Source organism: Colias philodice, chromosome 9 (assembly GCF_061535455.1).
Source record: "Colias philodice isolate Cphi_HAF_F1 chromosome 9, ilColPhil1 Martin Lab GWU primary, whole genome shotgun sequence".
Taxonomy (NCBI): domain Eukaryota; kingdom Metazoa; phylum Arthropoda; class Insecta; order Lepidoptera; family Pieridae; genus Colias; species Colias philodice.
In genome coordinates this window covers 7761426-7776172 of record NC_143094.1, presented here as the reverse complement: position 1 = coordinate 7776172, position 14747 = coordinate 7761426, and the positions used below count along the sequence as shown (strand labels likewise).

At 33.1% G+C, this 14747-nt stretch overlaps 2 protein-coding genes across 4 annotated transcripts; one reads left to right on the top strand and one right to left on the bottom strand.

The window, feature by feature from the left end:
* Positions 1-3737: 3737 nt before the first annotated feature.
* Positions 3738-12404, top strand: MICAL-like (protein). 3 transcript variants are annotated; one of them, XM_089699272.1, is made up of 14 exons: positions 3738-4158; positions 4254-4438; positions 4570-4625; positions 4761-5106; positions 5780-6453; positions 6769-6893; positions 7045-7125; positions 7802-7994; positions 8447-8591; positions 9156-9332; positions 10083-10197; positions 10334-10433; positions 10698-10836; positions 11367-12404. In XM_089699272.1, exons 1-14 carry the CDS (start codon positions 4007-4009, stop codon positions 11531-11533), a joined length of 2655 nt encoding a protein of 884 aa, XP_089555398.1. In that variant the 5' UTR covers positions 3738-4006; the 3' UTR covers positions 11534-12404. The 3 variants fall into 3 exon arrangements, with proteins under 3 accessions (XP_089555398.1, XP_089555400.1, XP_089555397.1); XM_089699274.1 differs by having other exon boundaries at positions 7799-7994; positions 9156-9326; XM_089699271.1 differs by having other exon boundaries at positions 7799-7994.
* Positions 12405-12929: 525 nt separating this feature from the next.
* On the bottom strand, positions 12930-14747 carry LOC149485950 (uncharacterized). The gene is made up of 3 exons (XM_089699275.1): positions 14499-14747; positions 14139-14430; positions 12930-13945 (listed from the first exon to the last, which is right to left on the bottom strand). Exons 1-3 carry the CDS (start codon positions 14601-14603, stop codon positions 12954-12956), a joined length of 1389 nt encoding a protein of 462 aa, XP_089555401.1. The 5' UTR covers positions 14604-14747; the 3' UTR covers positions 12930-12953.

Here is a 14747-nt window from a genome sequence, read left to right as displayed (position 1 = left end):
TAACTACAACGGTAAAACTGCGAGGCAAAGCTGGTGTATAAAAAATTATAAAAAAAGCATTTTCCAGTAATTTCAAGTACCTGTAACATGGTTCCATGAAATAAGACGAATATTATCATAACGTATTTGTGATCGTATTTGCATAGTTAAAAGAGAGAAGTTATACTAATCACTACATAGTATAAAACAAAGTCGCTTTCTCTGTCCCTATGTCCCTTTGTATCTTTGAAACTACGAAACGGATTTGGATGCGTTTTTTTTAATAGATAGAGTGATTCAAGAAGGTTTTAGTATATAATTTATTGGGTTTTAGACAAAGCGGGCGAAGCCGCGGGCGGTAAGCTAGTCTACACTAATACATATTATGAAGAGGAAAACTTTGTTTGTTTGTTTGTTTGATTGTAATGAATAGGCTTATGAAAGAAAAGAAAGAAAGAAAAGAAATTTATTGCCAAAAAAAAACACAGCCAAACACATTATAAAATTTATCTTACAATGGAGAATGTTCACTAATTTTGATTATTAGCAATCCATATTCTCTGTCAAAAATAAATAATACTAGTGAAAAAATTACGTCGATACGTCAATTAGTTTCCGATTTAGAAGTAAAACAAGTTGTAAACGCTCGGTGATGGTGTGACGTCACACCACAACACGCTCAATCTGGCTCACTCAGTCCGCTAGCGATTTTTCGTATATGCGAATTTTCCGTGTTCTTACAATATAGTACTACATATTATAATATTTTGAGAACATTGCAGCTGTTTTGCGTTATCCTTTGTTATCCATACTAATATTATAAATGCGAAAGTAACTCTGTCTGTCTGTCTGTTACTCAATCACGCCTAAACTACTGAACCAATTTGCATGAAATTTTGAGAAAGGACATAGGCTACCTTTTATTGCGAAATATGTACCACGGGCGAAGCCGGGGCGGACCTCTAGTATATATATATATATACAAGTTATACAAGTTTTAATCTATATACTAGATTGTTCTTCTGCTCTGCTCGTATGGGCTAAGTATAGGTAGATGGCTAGTAAGATTTTTTCTTGTTTTAAGTTGAGAATGATATGGAGAACTATACTAAAATATAAGTTGGTCGGGAGAAGAATTAAACAAAAACAGGGTATAGTTCCACACAAATTCAAATGTCAACAGGAAAATGAAGATAAACCTCAGAGATCAGCAGTGCAAAAACGCAATCGTATAGAATATTTTGAGAAACCATTAAATAAAGATGAAACTTTGGCATGACTGTTATTTTATTAAACGAATAATAATTAGTAATTACTATTATTGGACTATTAACGAAATTCGCGGATGAAAACCCATCAAAATACTGCGCAAGCTATAACACCTACTACAGCGCTGCCGACTTGATACAAAGCGCGGCCGCGCGGCCCGCGCGGTGCGTTGTGACGTGACGTCACAAGCGGTCACGTGACTATTAGCGGGACTCGATATTTTTCGAAACTTTGAATGCGTATAAAATCAAAACTACTTGGTATTTTTGACTACGACAAAAACTAGTGTATTTGTATACATACAGGCTTTACTGAGACACAATTTCAAGGGATTTGGCATACCTAGTAACATTCTTCATTAGGCAAACGGAGACAGCCTCAGCAAAATGCTGCACAAAAGCAGCGCTGATTTTCAGGCTGTACCGGCGATTGCGGTATAAACTACTGGACCGATTTTAAAAATTCTTTCACCATTCGAAAGCTTCATTATCCACGAGTAATATAGTCATGCTAAGACCAACAGGAGCGTAGTAATGCGGGTGAAACCGTGCGGCACAGCTAGTATAATATTATAAATGCGAAAGTTTATGATGATGTGTGTGTGTTTGTTACTCTTTCACACAAATACTACTGAACCGATTACAATGAAATTTAGCACACATATAGAGGGTAACTTAATTGGATTAACACATAGGATAAGGTTTTATCCCGGAAATCCCACGGGAACGGGAACTATGCGGGTTTTCCTTTGAAAACGCGAGCGAAGCCGCGGGCGGAAATCTAGTATGTTATATTCGAAAAAAAGGTAGATCACACCGTTTGTAATGGTTTGTATATATACGCAGAGCACTTGGCCACGCCCGGCCTCCCGTTCATGTACGAACGCACGCACACAACGCCGCTCGGTTCCCTCTCTGGTACCGGTCGCCGGTCGGGGTCTCGTGCTTAAGGCCTGAATCGGGTAGAATTCCCTTTTAATACCGAAAATTAACTCTAGTTATAACCGTTTTTCTTCTTAGATTCTTAATGTACATATCCCCCGTCCCCCGATCCCGCCTTGTAATTGTAAATCACCTAGCAAGGTCGCTAGCCCCTATTAAGGCCTTAAAAAATGTACTCAAAAATTGCATTGATATTATTTTTTATTAATATTTCATTGTGATAATATTCAAATTTTTGGATTATTATAAGAGTACTTTGTACCACAGGTACCATGGTACTACCAAACAAAGCTAATTTCAAAGATTCATAGATAGGTATTTCTTATCTTAACTATATTTCTATCGTTATTCGTTTCTTAATTTTATCAGAATTCCGTATCTTGAGTATTATATTGCTTTGATAATACATCACAGTATTAATATGTACCTAGTTACATCAGTTGTAAATATAAACACAATCATATTATATTACAACAATAAATACACATGCATTTATCAAATTACATTGGTACATAAGGTTCTCGATCACGTAGAAACTTGATTAGAAGGACAATTATTATAAACTAGCGGTCCGCCCCGGCTTCGCCCGTGGTACATATTTACGTTTTCTCTACATAAAAACCATCCTCGTACTTCAAGGAATATAATAAAAAAAGTATTATCGTAATCGGTTCAGCCGTTCTCGAGTTATGCGCTTACCAACACATTTTGCGATTCATTTTTATATATAAGATTATTGATTACCTACGTTATAATTAAATAGAATACATATATCACTGAACAGTATATTACAACAAAGTCGCTATCGCTGCGAAAATGTAATAGCGATGCTGTGAAAGTTTCCAACCTTTTCCACTTATACTAAAGCTACGTAATGATACGAGGAGGCTGTGCTATGAAGATTCGCCTCCGCAAAGTAGCTGTGCGAGGAAAATGCGCAGCTCGAACTATGTAATATTATGTACATCGATAGTATAGGCTCTGCTCTGCACATAGCTATACTTCTCGCGACAATCCATAGCACGCATCCATAACAATCATCCATAACACACATCCATAGCAAGCATCCTTCCATTTAAAAAAATCTAAGTTGAATCCGTTTCCACCAGTGCAGAGCTAAGCTATGCGCATCAATGAATATGATCAGTGGATATCAAACGCATCCACAGCAACGTAGCATAGAACATCTCTAGTTGAAAAGCACCCTAGATCTTTAAAACGATTCGATTCTTTCAGCGGATTCTGTAGCGGTATTTTTTTATTTGAGTATAGTTTTAGCTTAAGCTCCTACGATACTCCGCTGCTCCTACGATAAATAATTACAAGAGAGACAACTGCCTTTAAATTGGCGATTAACTGGAGAATCGTTAAGTAACGCGCGAATATAAGTTATGAAAATTGCTTAGATGAAAATTGTATGAAAATAAGAAAGACCCCATTTATCTTAAAGTACTCTGTGGTCCGCGGATTTGCACTATTTGTCACTCTGAGATTTGTCACTTTTGAGGTCATATTTTTTTATTGTACCTTAATTTGACATTTAAAATGTTGACAGTTTGACACATCATACAATTCTAATTTTTATGCACTTTCAATTCATTGATCACGAACTTATTTTTGAAATTTTATATTTAATTGGTTTATGTGAAAATGAATTTGAAATATCAAAATCTAATCTAATGTTAAAATTATAAGTTATATCAAATATCAACGATGAATAACTTACATGTTATTTATGTTTTATGACTCGCCGCTGGTTTTTATAATATGTTTCTTGTGACCAAATCAGTGTTATTATAAACAAAACATTTAATACCATGTCGGAAGTAAAAGGAACAAAGGCTCTTGAATTATGGTGCAAACGTCTGGTGAAAGACTGTCCTGATGTTCAAATAGATAATATGACAACATCCTGGAGAAATGGAATGGCGTTTTGTGCACTTGTGCATCACTTTAGGCCCGATTTAATGTATGTATATTGACTAATTTAGAACGAAATTCTTAATCTAAACCTCCAAAATTTTTTGATTTATATGCTGTACTTATTAATTACTAAAATTTCAGAGATCTGTCAAAATTAGATCCTGAAAACATTTACGAAAACAATCGTTTGGCATATAGCATTGCCGAAAAGCATTTAGGCATTCCAGCATTGTTAGACCCTGAGGATATGGTAGAAAACGATGTGCCAGATAGACTGTCAGTTCTAACATATTTGTCTCAGTTCTATCAGCGCCTTGGACACACAGGTGAGTGAATGAATACTAATATTACATGAACCTAATGAAGTAAAGCTTGACAACATGTATGCCTACATGTATTTCGCATAATATGTAACATTGAAGTTACAGAGATTTTAACACATTCATTTGCTTTACAGTAAATACAAAGGTTTCAGAAAGTGAGTCAAAATCATCGCCATCTTCACAATCAACAGTTAGTATATCACAAATTTACATATGCATAGAAATGTATCTTGATAGTATGTGCCTGCTTATGTAGCACTTATGTGTTGTCATATTTAATTTTATTCCTTGAACTTCTTTCTACTCTTTTTATTCAATCTTGTAGACACCAATCAAGTTTGGAAAAGTGGCTCTGGACAAATGTGCCGCTTGTGGACTTCCTGTATACCTAGCACAAAGACTTATTGTGTCACAGAAACTGTACCATAGACAATGTTTCCGTTGTTCCAAATGTTCTGGACATTTGAATCCTAAAAACTTTCATATTATTAATGAAAATGAATTCTCTTGTGATACTTGTAAAAATGAAAAGAATATATCCAAATATCTTAACAATAATGATCAAATGGGAATGCTGGCATTCACTAATGATACATGTAGCTCAAACCAAGAAATCTTAAAGGGTGACTTAAAGGTTACAAGAGATAAACAAAGACCCCAGTCAATATTAGGTAAGATTTTCTTAATTTTTCTCTTTCTTTCACCTGCATGTGTTTGTATGTTTTATGTTTGTGTGTGTGTTATAACAACATAATATTATTGCAATAAATGAAGATTATAGCTCCTAATCGTAATTGGGACATTACAACTTATTGAATGTTGCATGTGCATAATGTTACAATAATTCTTTATTGCATCAATTATTGCATTTCTGATATGAACAGGTAAAACATTTCAAATAAAGCAGTGACATTCAATAAAAATCATAATGTGATAAATCTAAATAAATGTTTTAATAAAAGAAATTTTAGCAGAATATACTTTTAAAATGTGAGTATTACATAAAATTGTTTTATATATTCATGTAACCTATAAGTTACTTATATCAATAATGAATTTGAACACAATGTAAAACAAAACACATACATTAGAGCTAGCGCGCACAAGCAACTTTGTCTCCGCAACTATTTTGTCTCTCCACCCATGGGCTCGTATGAAAGTGCGCGCACGTAGTGACGCAACTCCCCATACAAATTGATGGGAGAAACAAAATATTTGCGGAGACAAAGTTGCTCGTGAGCGCTAGCTCTTATTTAAATCAATTTGTACAGAGTACTTATTACCTCGATTAAATATTATATTATTCTATTGTATATTAAGTCAAGGATTAATATGTTGTTTCAGAAAAAATAAATATGTTTGAGAACATTGATAAAGATATCAGTATTGAAAGTAAATTAGGAAATATTAGTATAAAAGATAATTTATATAATAATAAATATAAGGATATACATAGTGCTAATAATATTAGCAGTTCTAGTACTAAAACAGAGGAACCTGGTGTTATTGAAAGTGCTCATAGTGTAACAGTTGGAACTCATGATAAACTTATGAAAAAAGAAAATGAAACATTGCACAGAACAACTCCTGAGAAAGTTTATAAAAGTAGTATTGATAAACTAAATTTTTTACAAACACAATTAACTGAACAAGAAAATGAACCCCAAGCAAAAGAAATAGAAATAATTAAGCCGGATATCGAAGATGATTTAACAAAAAGTGTTCCAAAGAATGATATTACTGCCTTAAATGATTTAAAAAGTAACATAACTGATGACAGTAGGTTAGCTCAAAGCACAAATAAAGAATTAGACAGAGAACTGATAAATGATAACTCTCATATGGATTTGGATATATCTACTCAAAAGGAGACAGAAGTAAAAATTAATGTACCGCCAAGAAGAAAAAAAAATAGTGCATTCAATAAAAAAATTGAATGTGACAATGAAGAGAAAATAAAGAAAAGCAATAAGGATTATCCTGAAGATTTAAATCCGTTCTCGGATGAAGAGGATGAGGTTAGTAAATATATTGATGAACACTTAGAGTGGTTTAAAGTTAAATGTTTTTAAGCCATAATATTCCCTGTATACCTAATGTTTAACATCGTTTGTACTGAATATATTATTATACACTATAATAACAAAATATAGTATATGTCATAAAATAGCTAGCGCCGTCCGCCCCGGCTTTGCTTGTGATACTCGTAATTCAATAGTGAAATATTTTTTTGTCTGATTTTAGCGCGTTCAAACAAACAAACTTCTCAGATTTATTAGTAGTGTAGAAACTAGAAGTAAAGCAGGGGATGTATTTTATTGTGTATTTTGCAGCCTGAACCTCCATCACAAAGGAGAGTGAGTACCAACCCATTTGGAAGCAGCGATGAAGAAGATGATGCTGTCCCGCCTATAGCTTCTCCACCGAAAATACCTGATGTACAATCATCAACACCCATGTTAGTGTATTTAAATTTAAGCTAATTTATAGTCTGAAAATCTTCATATGAGTATATTTTTGTATTCCAAATTTTAACTAAACAGTTGTATGCGAATTTGAAATGTATTGGGAAAATATTTAATTTGTTTTAAATTTAACCATTGTTACAGTAAACGGCACATAACAGCATATAACCCATTTTGGTCTGATGGCGAAGAACCTTCTTCCGATGAGGAATACGACAGTATGAGGTCAGTAATATAAAAAGAATGAAAAATTCTATATATGAAATAATGAGGGAGTTGCAACATTTTTTATATTGCAACATTCTTATCCTTTACTAATAGATACTGTTAGTATTATCAAATGACTGTGTAGTTGCAATTAATCTTATAAGCATGCTATAGCATTACCATATACTGACACATGCTTAAAAGTTGTTATACTTAATTAATTATAAGCAAACACATTATTTGCATAATTAATATGATAAATATTCATTAAATTTATTTATAATATTAGTTCCTATTACTTACTAGGCGCTCGCTCTGGCTTCGATCAGGTTTCCACGACTGTAAATTGTTTAAGTAGAGGAGTCAGGTGAACATAATAAATTATAAAGTCAGTAACTAGTTATCATTTGGTGAAAAAAATAAAGAGTATTATGTAGATGATCATCATATTTTATAAAATACTGAATAAGCAACAATGTCATTTTCTACACAAACATCGCAAACTTATAGCATCAGTGGTTCAAAATTATTTAAAAAAATACAACTAAATAATATGTCACCTGCTATTGTATCTTGTAAACCAAGAGTGTTATTAATAAGCTTAGTATGGGATCAGATCGTGCCGTATAAAAATAAAATATTAACAACACGTGATAAATATTAACTTGTATTAATTGTTTGCTATTCCCAGTAGCATGCACAAATCGCCTATCACGGCTAGCACACCGAACCTGCCGTCGAGCACGCCGCGCCGCAGGAAGCCGAAAGCACCGCCGCCGCCCGTCATCAGCATCAGTGAACATCATGATATGCCAGCCACGTCTATGGACGATGTAGCCAGTCTATCGTCTATGAGCTCGCATACCTCCACTGCACATTCTGACCAGGTATTGTCTATTGGTGTATTATCGCTACTTAAAAAAATGCTATTAATGAAGAATGTCAGTGAACATCATGACCCGCCCAACACCACTGTTGACGATGCGGCCAGTCTATCTATGAGCTCACAATATATTATGTCCACTGCACATTCCGACCGAATGACATGTCAAATAGATTATGGTAAATGGTTAATGCATATTTTCGTTAGATAATAATACTATTTGTGCTTGCCAAATGAATGAGGTAATTCTTTCGATACAAAAAATAAAGATTTATTAAAAATTTAAAAATATTTAAGATGCTAAAATTGTGCAATTCAGGGCCTGTACTGTAAAGTAACTGTGTAAGTAGCTTTATGAATAAGTAACTTTATGTTTCACTACCTTTACTGATGCCTAATTTTAAAAAATATACTATCCTTTTATAAATATTTAAACGTTGAGTTTTCTTGTTACAGAAATCGTTTGGCAAATTAACTCCGAATTCAAAGAAAAAGCGACCCGCGCCCACACCACTAGATAGCTTGTCAACTGTGTCAGGCTGTGGGGGCTCGCTCGAACGAGGCGTGGATACTTCGGGGACACGAAGCAATTTGTCTGACAGTATGATTATATAGCATATACTTACTTAAAATACAAAGAAAAAAAAGACGGGTTGCACTCCGGGAGTGCAGGCAGAAGTGAAAACTTGATTATTAACGTTGAGCATGTTTGATATCCATCCCCTTACGCTTTTTCGATCAGGTCACGTGTCCTGACGCGAGTTTAAGATTTTATACCCAACGCCGCTAAACAAGTTTTCACTTCAATAATGAAAAAGAACGTGTGCCGAGCACACGTATCAGAAGTGAAAATTCTTTAGCAAGATCCAAAGATACCAAAATCGTCGCCTTACTCCATGACGTGTCGGAATTGCCATGACGCGACATTAAGATTTTACCCTCAACGCACCTAAAGAAGATTCACTTCAGAAATAGTCTGCTTGGCATTAGCCAACACATTAGTGTTAACTGGGTAAAAAGTGTCCAACCTGCTGCCATTTTTTTCCTGCTCATACTCCATGCCAGTAATAACATAAAATTTATGTTTAAGATTTTTATATTTCAAGAAATAAGTACAAATTGGCGGGTAGTTTCACATCAATGTTTATCTATTTAATCTTCTCAGGTGGTCGTAAACCGAAAGGGCCAGCACCCGGATTGCCTTTACCGGAAAGACGTGAAGTTAAAATGCAAATGTCGCCTGAGGAACTGCAAGTGCAACTAGACTTACTTGAGACACAACAACTCGGTCTAGAGAGGCAGGGTGTCCTCATTGAGCAGATGATTCGCGACAAGTGTGAGGGTAATTGAGTGACTGCACATTTATTCACTATATTTTAAGACAATTTCCAGCACATGCACAATGTTTGAATAAAATCTTAGAGGTCTGTGGACGGTGGTGGCTAAATACGCGACTTCTTCTGTATATATTGTAAAAAGTTAAATATTGTGTATTTATGGAAATAGCAAAATATATTCGCGTAAAATAAAACGTGAAAGTTAAAATAAATTAAAAATTTATCTCTATCTTAGTTTAATTAGTCCAGAATCAGTTTGTTTCTTAGTCCAGTTAGGAATATACCGAATTTGACGCTTGTTTACAAATTACAACAAACATGGCGATAGAACATGGATTGATATTTGATTGTATAAGTTTAGATGCTTATTCTATTACTTCTATAAATACTCCTCTAATCGCTCCTTTTTATCCATTTACTAGCTGCTCCACGCGGTTTCACCCCGTGGCTCCACCCCTGTTGGTCGTGGCGTGATGATATATAGCCTATAACCTTCCTCGATAAATGGGCTATCTAACACCGAAAGAATTTTTGAAATCGGACCAGTAGTTCCCGAGATTAGCGCGTTCAAACAAACAAACTCTTCAGCTTTATAATATTAGTATAGTTTTTCGATCAAAACTTATTTACTTTGTTTGTTGTGGATATATTTTCTATTTTATCAACCAACTTCGAAATAAAGGAGGAGGTTATCTATACAACCGGTATATTCTTTTTTATATGTTATATTTTTAATTATTGTGCATCTGTTATAGGTGATGAAGCGTCAATGGCACCCCAGGAAGAGATAGAGGACTTAGTTATTCAGCTCTGTGAACTAGTCAATGAAAAGAATGATTTGTTTAGAAAACAAACTGAACTAATGTATATGTAAGTTCATTTCAATTCGTCATTGAAATTTTTTTTTTAATTTTATCATATTGCTTGCTCAAAGTTTTTTTTTATCATGATCGTAATTTTTTGAGGATATTATGTATGTTTGTATTTACAAAATAATATTTTTTAGTCGGAGACAACAGCGTCTGGAACAAGAGCAAGCAGATATTGAACATGAAATTAGAGTCATCCAATCTCGTCCAGCCGTTAATCGTATAGATGCTGACAAAGTAAGAATATTTATATTTCAATTCTAACTAATTTATGAAAAAAATGGATTAAGGTTTGGTTACAGATAAGTGTAGAGTGAAACTTTAAAACAACTAGTAACTTCTTGCATATAAAAGTGGAATGCCGTCTTTGCTTACAATTTATTCAAATCACATAAAAACTGACATACATTATTGCATTTGAGTTTAAAATTAAGTTTGGTTAGCCATAAATCGAAGTTAGCAATATCACTAGTTATTATTACTAAATATTGTTATATTTAGGCTCGAGAGGAACATCTGGTGTGCCGTTTGGTAGAAATCGTTCGCATGCGAGATGAATTGGTGCAACAAATCGACGCGGAGAGAAGACGCGAGAGACAAGAGGACCTGGCCATAGCTGCTTCCATCGCTAGTAAGAGAGGTATGTAATACAAATCTATTATTTTGCTTTATATGTGAAAAAAAAGTGAAGTCCAATGTCCCCCAGTGGGGTAAGGGGCAGATGTATTATACATCTGTTTCACTGATCGATTTTCTTTAGGGACAAGTAGGTGATCAGCCTTCTGTGTCCTACCAGACCGAGACATTTTTTTTTTCATCGTCTCCACCGGGAATCGAACCCAGGACCCCTCGGTGTTACGCTCACGCGTCAACCACTGTACCAAGGAGGACCATAAATTGTAATTTGTTGAAAAATTGTGATCCGTAACAAACTGCTTACGCTTAGTGCTTATAATATATTAAGCGCGTCATTTTTCGGTTTTTGATGTATGGATGTGCAATCGTTAGATATGAAATAGGTATAAGATATGATAGGTTATGTTCGGTTCTGTTTATTTAAAAAAACTGAACAGAAATAGGAGCCCTTCAAGGTTACAAGAAAATTTAACGATTTTAATACAAATTGATTTTAACACAGTTGATAATTAATAAAACATTGTTATATTTCAGCTCAGAGAAACAGCGACTCTAACAGCTCATCAATTAAATCGACAGAGGTTGTTACACCCGTGAAGAAAAATAAAGTAAAGGACAAAGTTAAAAAACAATTAAAAAAGGCTAAACATACGCTAATCGCCAAGAAAAAAGATGAAGAAAAGAAAGATAAAACGACATGAGATAATTTTGAACTTGTTTTAATTTGTAAAATTATTTTAATTGACTTTATTTATTTGTGATTTTTCGAAAGACCTAAACGTACTTAATCACACAGACTGAAGATTTAACATTCCAATATGTTTTACTGAATTATATTTAAAATTGTGTATAATATCTACAAAGCGAAGCACATATCCTACAAATATCATTAAAATTAATAAATCGTTTTATCTCATGCTGGATTCAATATGGATGCTTATAGAATCTCCAAATCGTTTAACAGATCAAAGTATGGTGTATCTTTTTTACTATATTGAAAATAACATTTTTAAAATAGTATAGAAATTGTTAATATATATAACTATTTCCATACTAATTTTTTTGTTTTATAAAAATTATTTTCAATGCTCCAAAAAATATGTTGAACAAACACGTCAATATTTTTCTCATCTAGATTGAAAGATATATTTACCTTATTAGTTGTTACATATTTTCTTTTTTTATGTTATTTTCATAAGCTGTTTTTCCCAATATACATACCTACAATAATGATGAAAAATACTATAAAATTAATTCTTAACATATGTTATGAATATAATGCAAGGTTTATATTATTAACTAACAAATAACAAGTATTAACAGTAGCATTATAAGTATATTTTTTTTAATAAGACGAGTCCAAATGCTTTCAAATTAACCTCCAAATAGCTAAATATATACAAAGTAATACTCATAACTACACCTTGTTAAGTTTCAGACGACTGAATGAATTTAAAACATTTAAAAAATGATATTATTAAAAACTAACTACTTAACATAAGCGCACATAAAATATATTATATAAAAAGCACAAAAACAAATATTTATAAAATAAAGAGTTCTTTTATCTATTTTTAGTTTTTTATTTCTAAGATGATTTAAAATTGTTAAAAACTACCTACAACTATCCATAGTACTAAAAACCTTTCAAATCTTTATATTATGATGTTTTTTATTAAAAAACTAGCTGCTTGTTTCACCCGCACGCGTGGTTGTTTTTTCCTTTTAAACCCTCATGTTCCTCAGTGGTAATATAGGTATAATAAATAATCTAAATTACTCCTTATAACAACAGCTATCTGTCAGTGAAAGTCCGGTCAAAATCGGCCTAGCCGTTCCTGAGATTTGCCATAACAAACAAACAGACAAAAATGGTAAAAATTACTATTTTGGTATATAATATGTACAGTGTACAGTGTTGTTTGATGGTATGTACATCCATATGCATTTAGTAAAATCGTTTTTTTCTTCTTTTCAATATTAAAAACAAACATTCCAATTTTATTATTATTGGTTAACCAAGTTTTTTTCTTTCATACATGTAAAATAATGTTATAATAATTTGGTAATACAGATTTGCAAGAATGAAACAAGTCATTAATAATAAAAAATATTTATTTATTAGTCTGCATAATTATTGTCTATTTCAATTCTTAAATTTGTTTTAGATTTACCAAGTCTTTCTCTTAGGTCATCTCTCGGGACAGATTTTTTATGCTTTCTTGTCTTTAAAATTTGTCTCAAATCTGTTTTATCATTTGACAATCCGGGGTTGGCCTCTAACCTTGACCAGACACTTGAAGTCTTTGTATTTCGAACATTAACTTTTTGTACTCTACTCATTGTATTGTAATCAGAATCATCTGAACAGCTATCACTGAAAGACCTGTCTTCTTGTGGAACAACTTTAACACCAAGACGAGATTGTATATTTTTACTAGAATGTACACTTTCATGTTTCTTGAACTTCTCTGATATCAATTTTGATGAAGATCTATTTGGCATTGGGGCACTTTGAGAGTTTATAACTTCAATTGATAATGGAGCATACTCATCTTTGTCACTTAAACTATTTGATTCAACCTTAATACGACTTTTCCGTTTACTTTCTTCATCATCTGCCCTCATTCTCATTCTGGGAACTTTCGATTTTTTATTCCATTCAGAATCAGAGTCACTGGATTCTTCTGCATTTTGTATTTTCTGAGACCTCTTACCCAATCGCATTGCAAGATTCTTGTTTCTTGGCTTAATAAATTTTCTAGGCTTCACTTCAACTTCTTCATCGTCACTTGTGCCATGAAATTCGGGCAATTTACGTTGAAATATTTCTTGGTGATCATAAACTCCCCAAGATTTACAAAGATCACCCCAGGGATTCTTTTCATTAGAATCTACATTTGTAGACTCCCTTACTTTTTTCCCTATTTTTTTATCACCGTTTGTAGCAAATCTCATTAAAATAACATCTTTCTTAGGATGAGGCATGCCTTCTCGCCAATGATATGAGGACCTCTCTGATAACACATTTTTTAAATCCTCATCAGTAATTTCACGTGAATGAACAAGTAAAGCTAATGCTGCCGCAATATGGTCCTGACACACTATATTACCTGTAATAAATCAGCCATTATGTAGAATTTGTTTGTATTATCAGTTAAAAATGAATATTACTACACATAACTTCTAAATAACCTCTGATTTCTGTACAACAATAATTATAAAAAATACACATCAAAACCAACCACCTGTTTAAAATGAACTTTTACAAAATAAATGAAATATTGAAGTCAATCCTCAACTTACATGATGTTTCGTCTATCCACTCTAATGATACTGGTTTATAATCTTCCAGATACTCAAACACATCTTTCGTTGTTAATCCATCAATACCAGTTAGGTGCAATGCATCCAGTCTAAAATGTCTTTCATTTCCTTCAATGCCAACATTAGCATAGAGATCATCAATTTGTTTTTGGGTAACGACCCGATTCCCACTTAAATTCAGTCCAAAGCGCTGAGCCCTCTCCTCAAGTTTTAATGCGTCGACTTTATTTAAATGTTTTACAATTGGTCCAGTTTTGTCTGCCTTGTAAAGCTAAAAAACAAATCAAAATTAGACTGAGGCATTATATAATAAGCATAATAATTACTCACAAATCTCACCAAAGTACTTCCATCGACAGGAAGACTTTTAATATCTTCCTTCGCTACATCTACGTCCATTTCATGTTCATCACTCATTTCCCCATCTTCTCTGTCATTATCCATTATAACTTTGGTCTAATAAAAATTCGATTAGCAGAAGTATAATAAAAAAATGTTAATTCATTGGATAAATATCAATTCATACGAATAACATAAAAAAAATATTTACAGCTACAGATGTACAACTTTGTAAACTTAAACATGGTC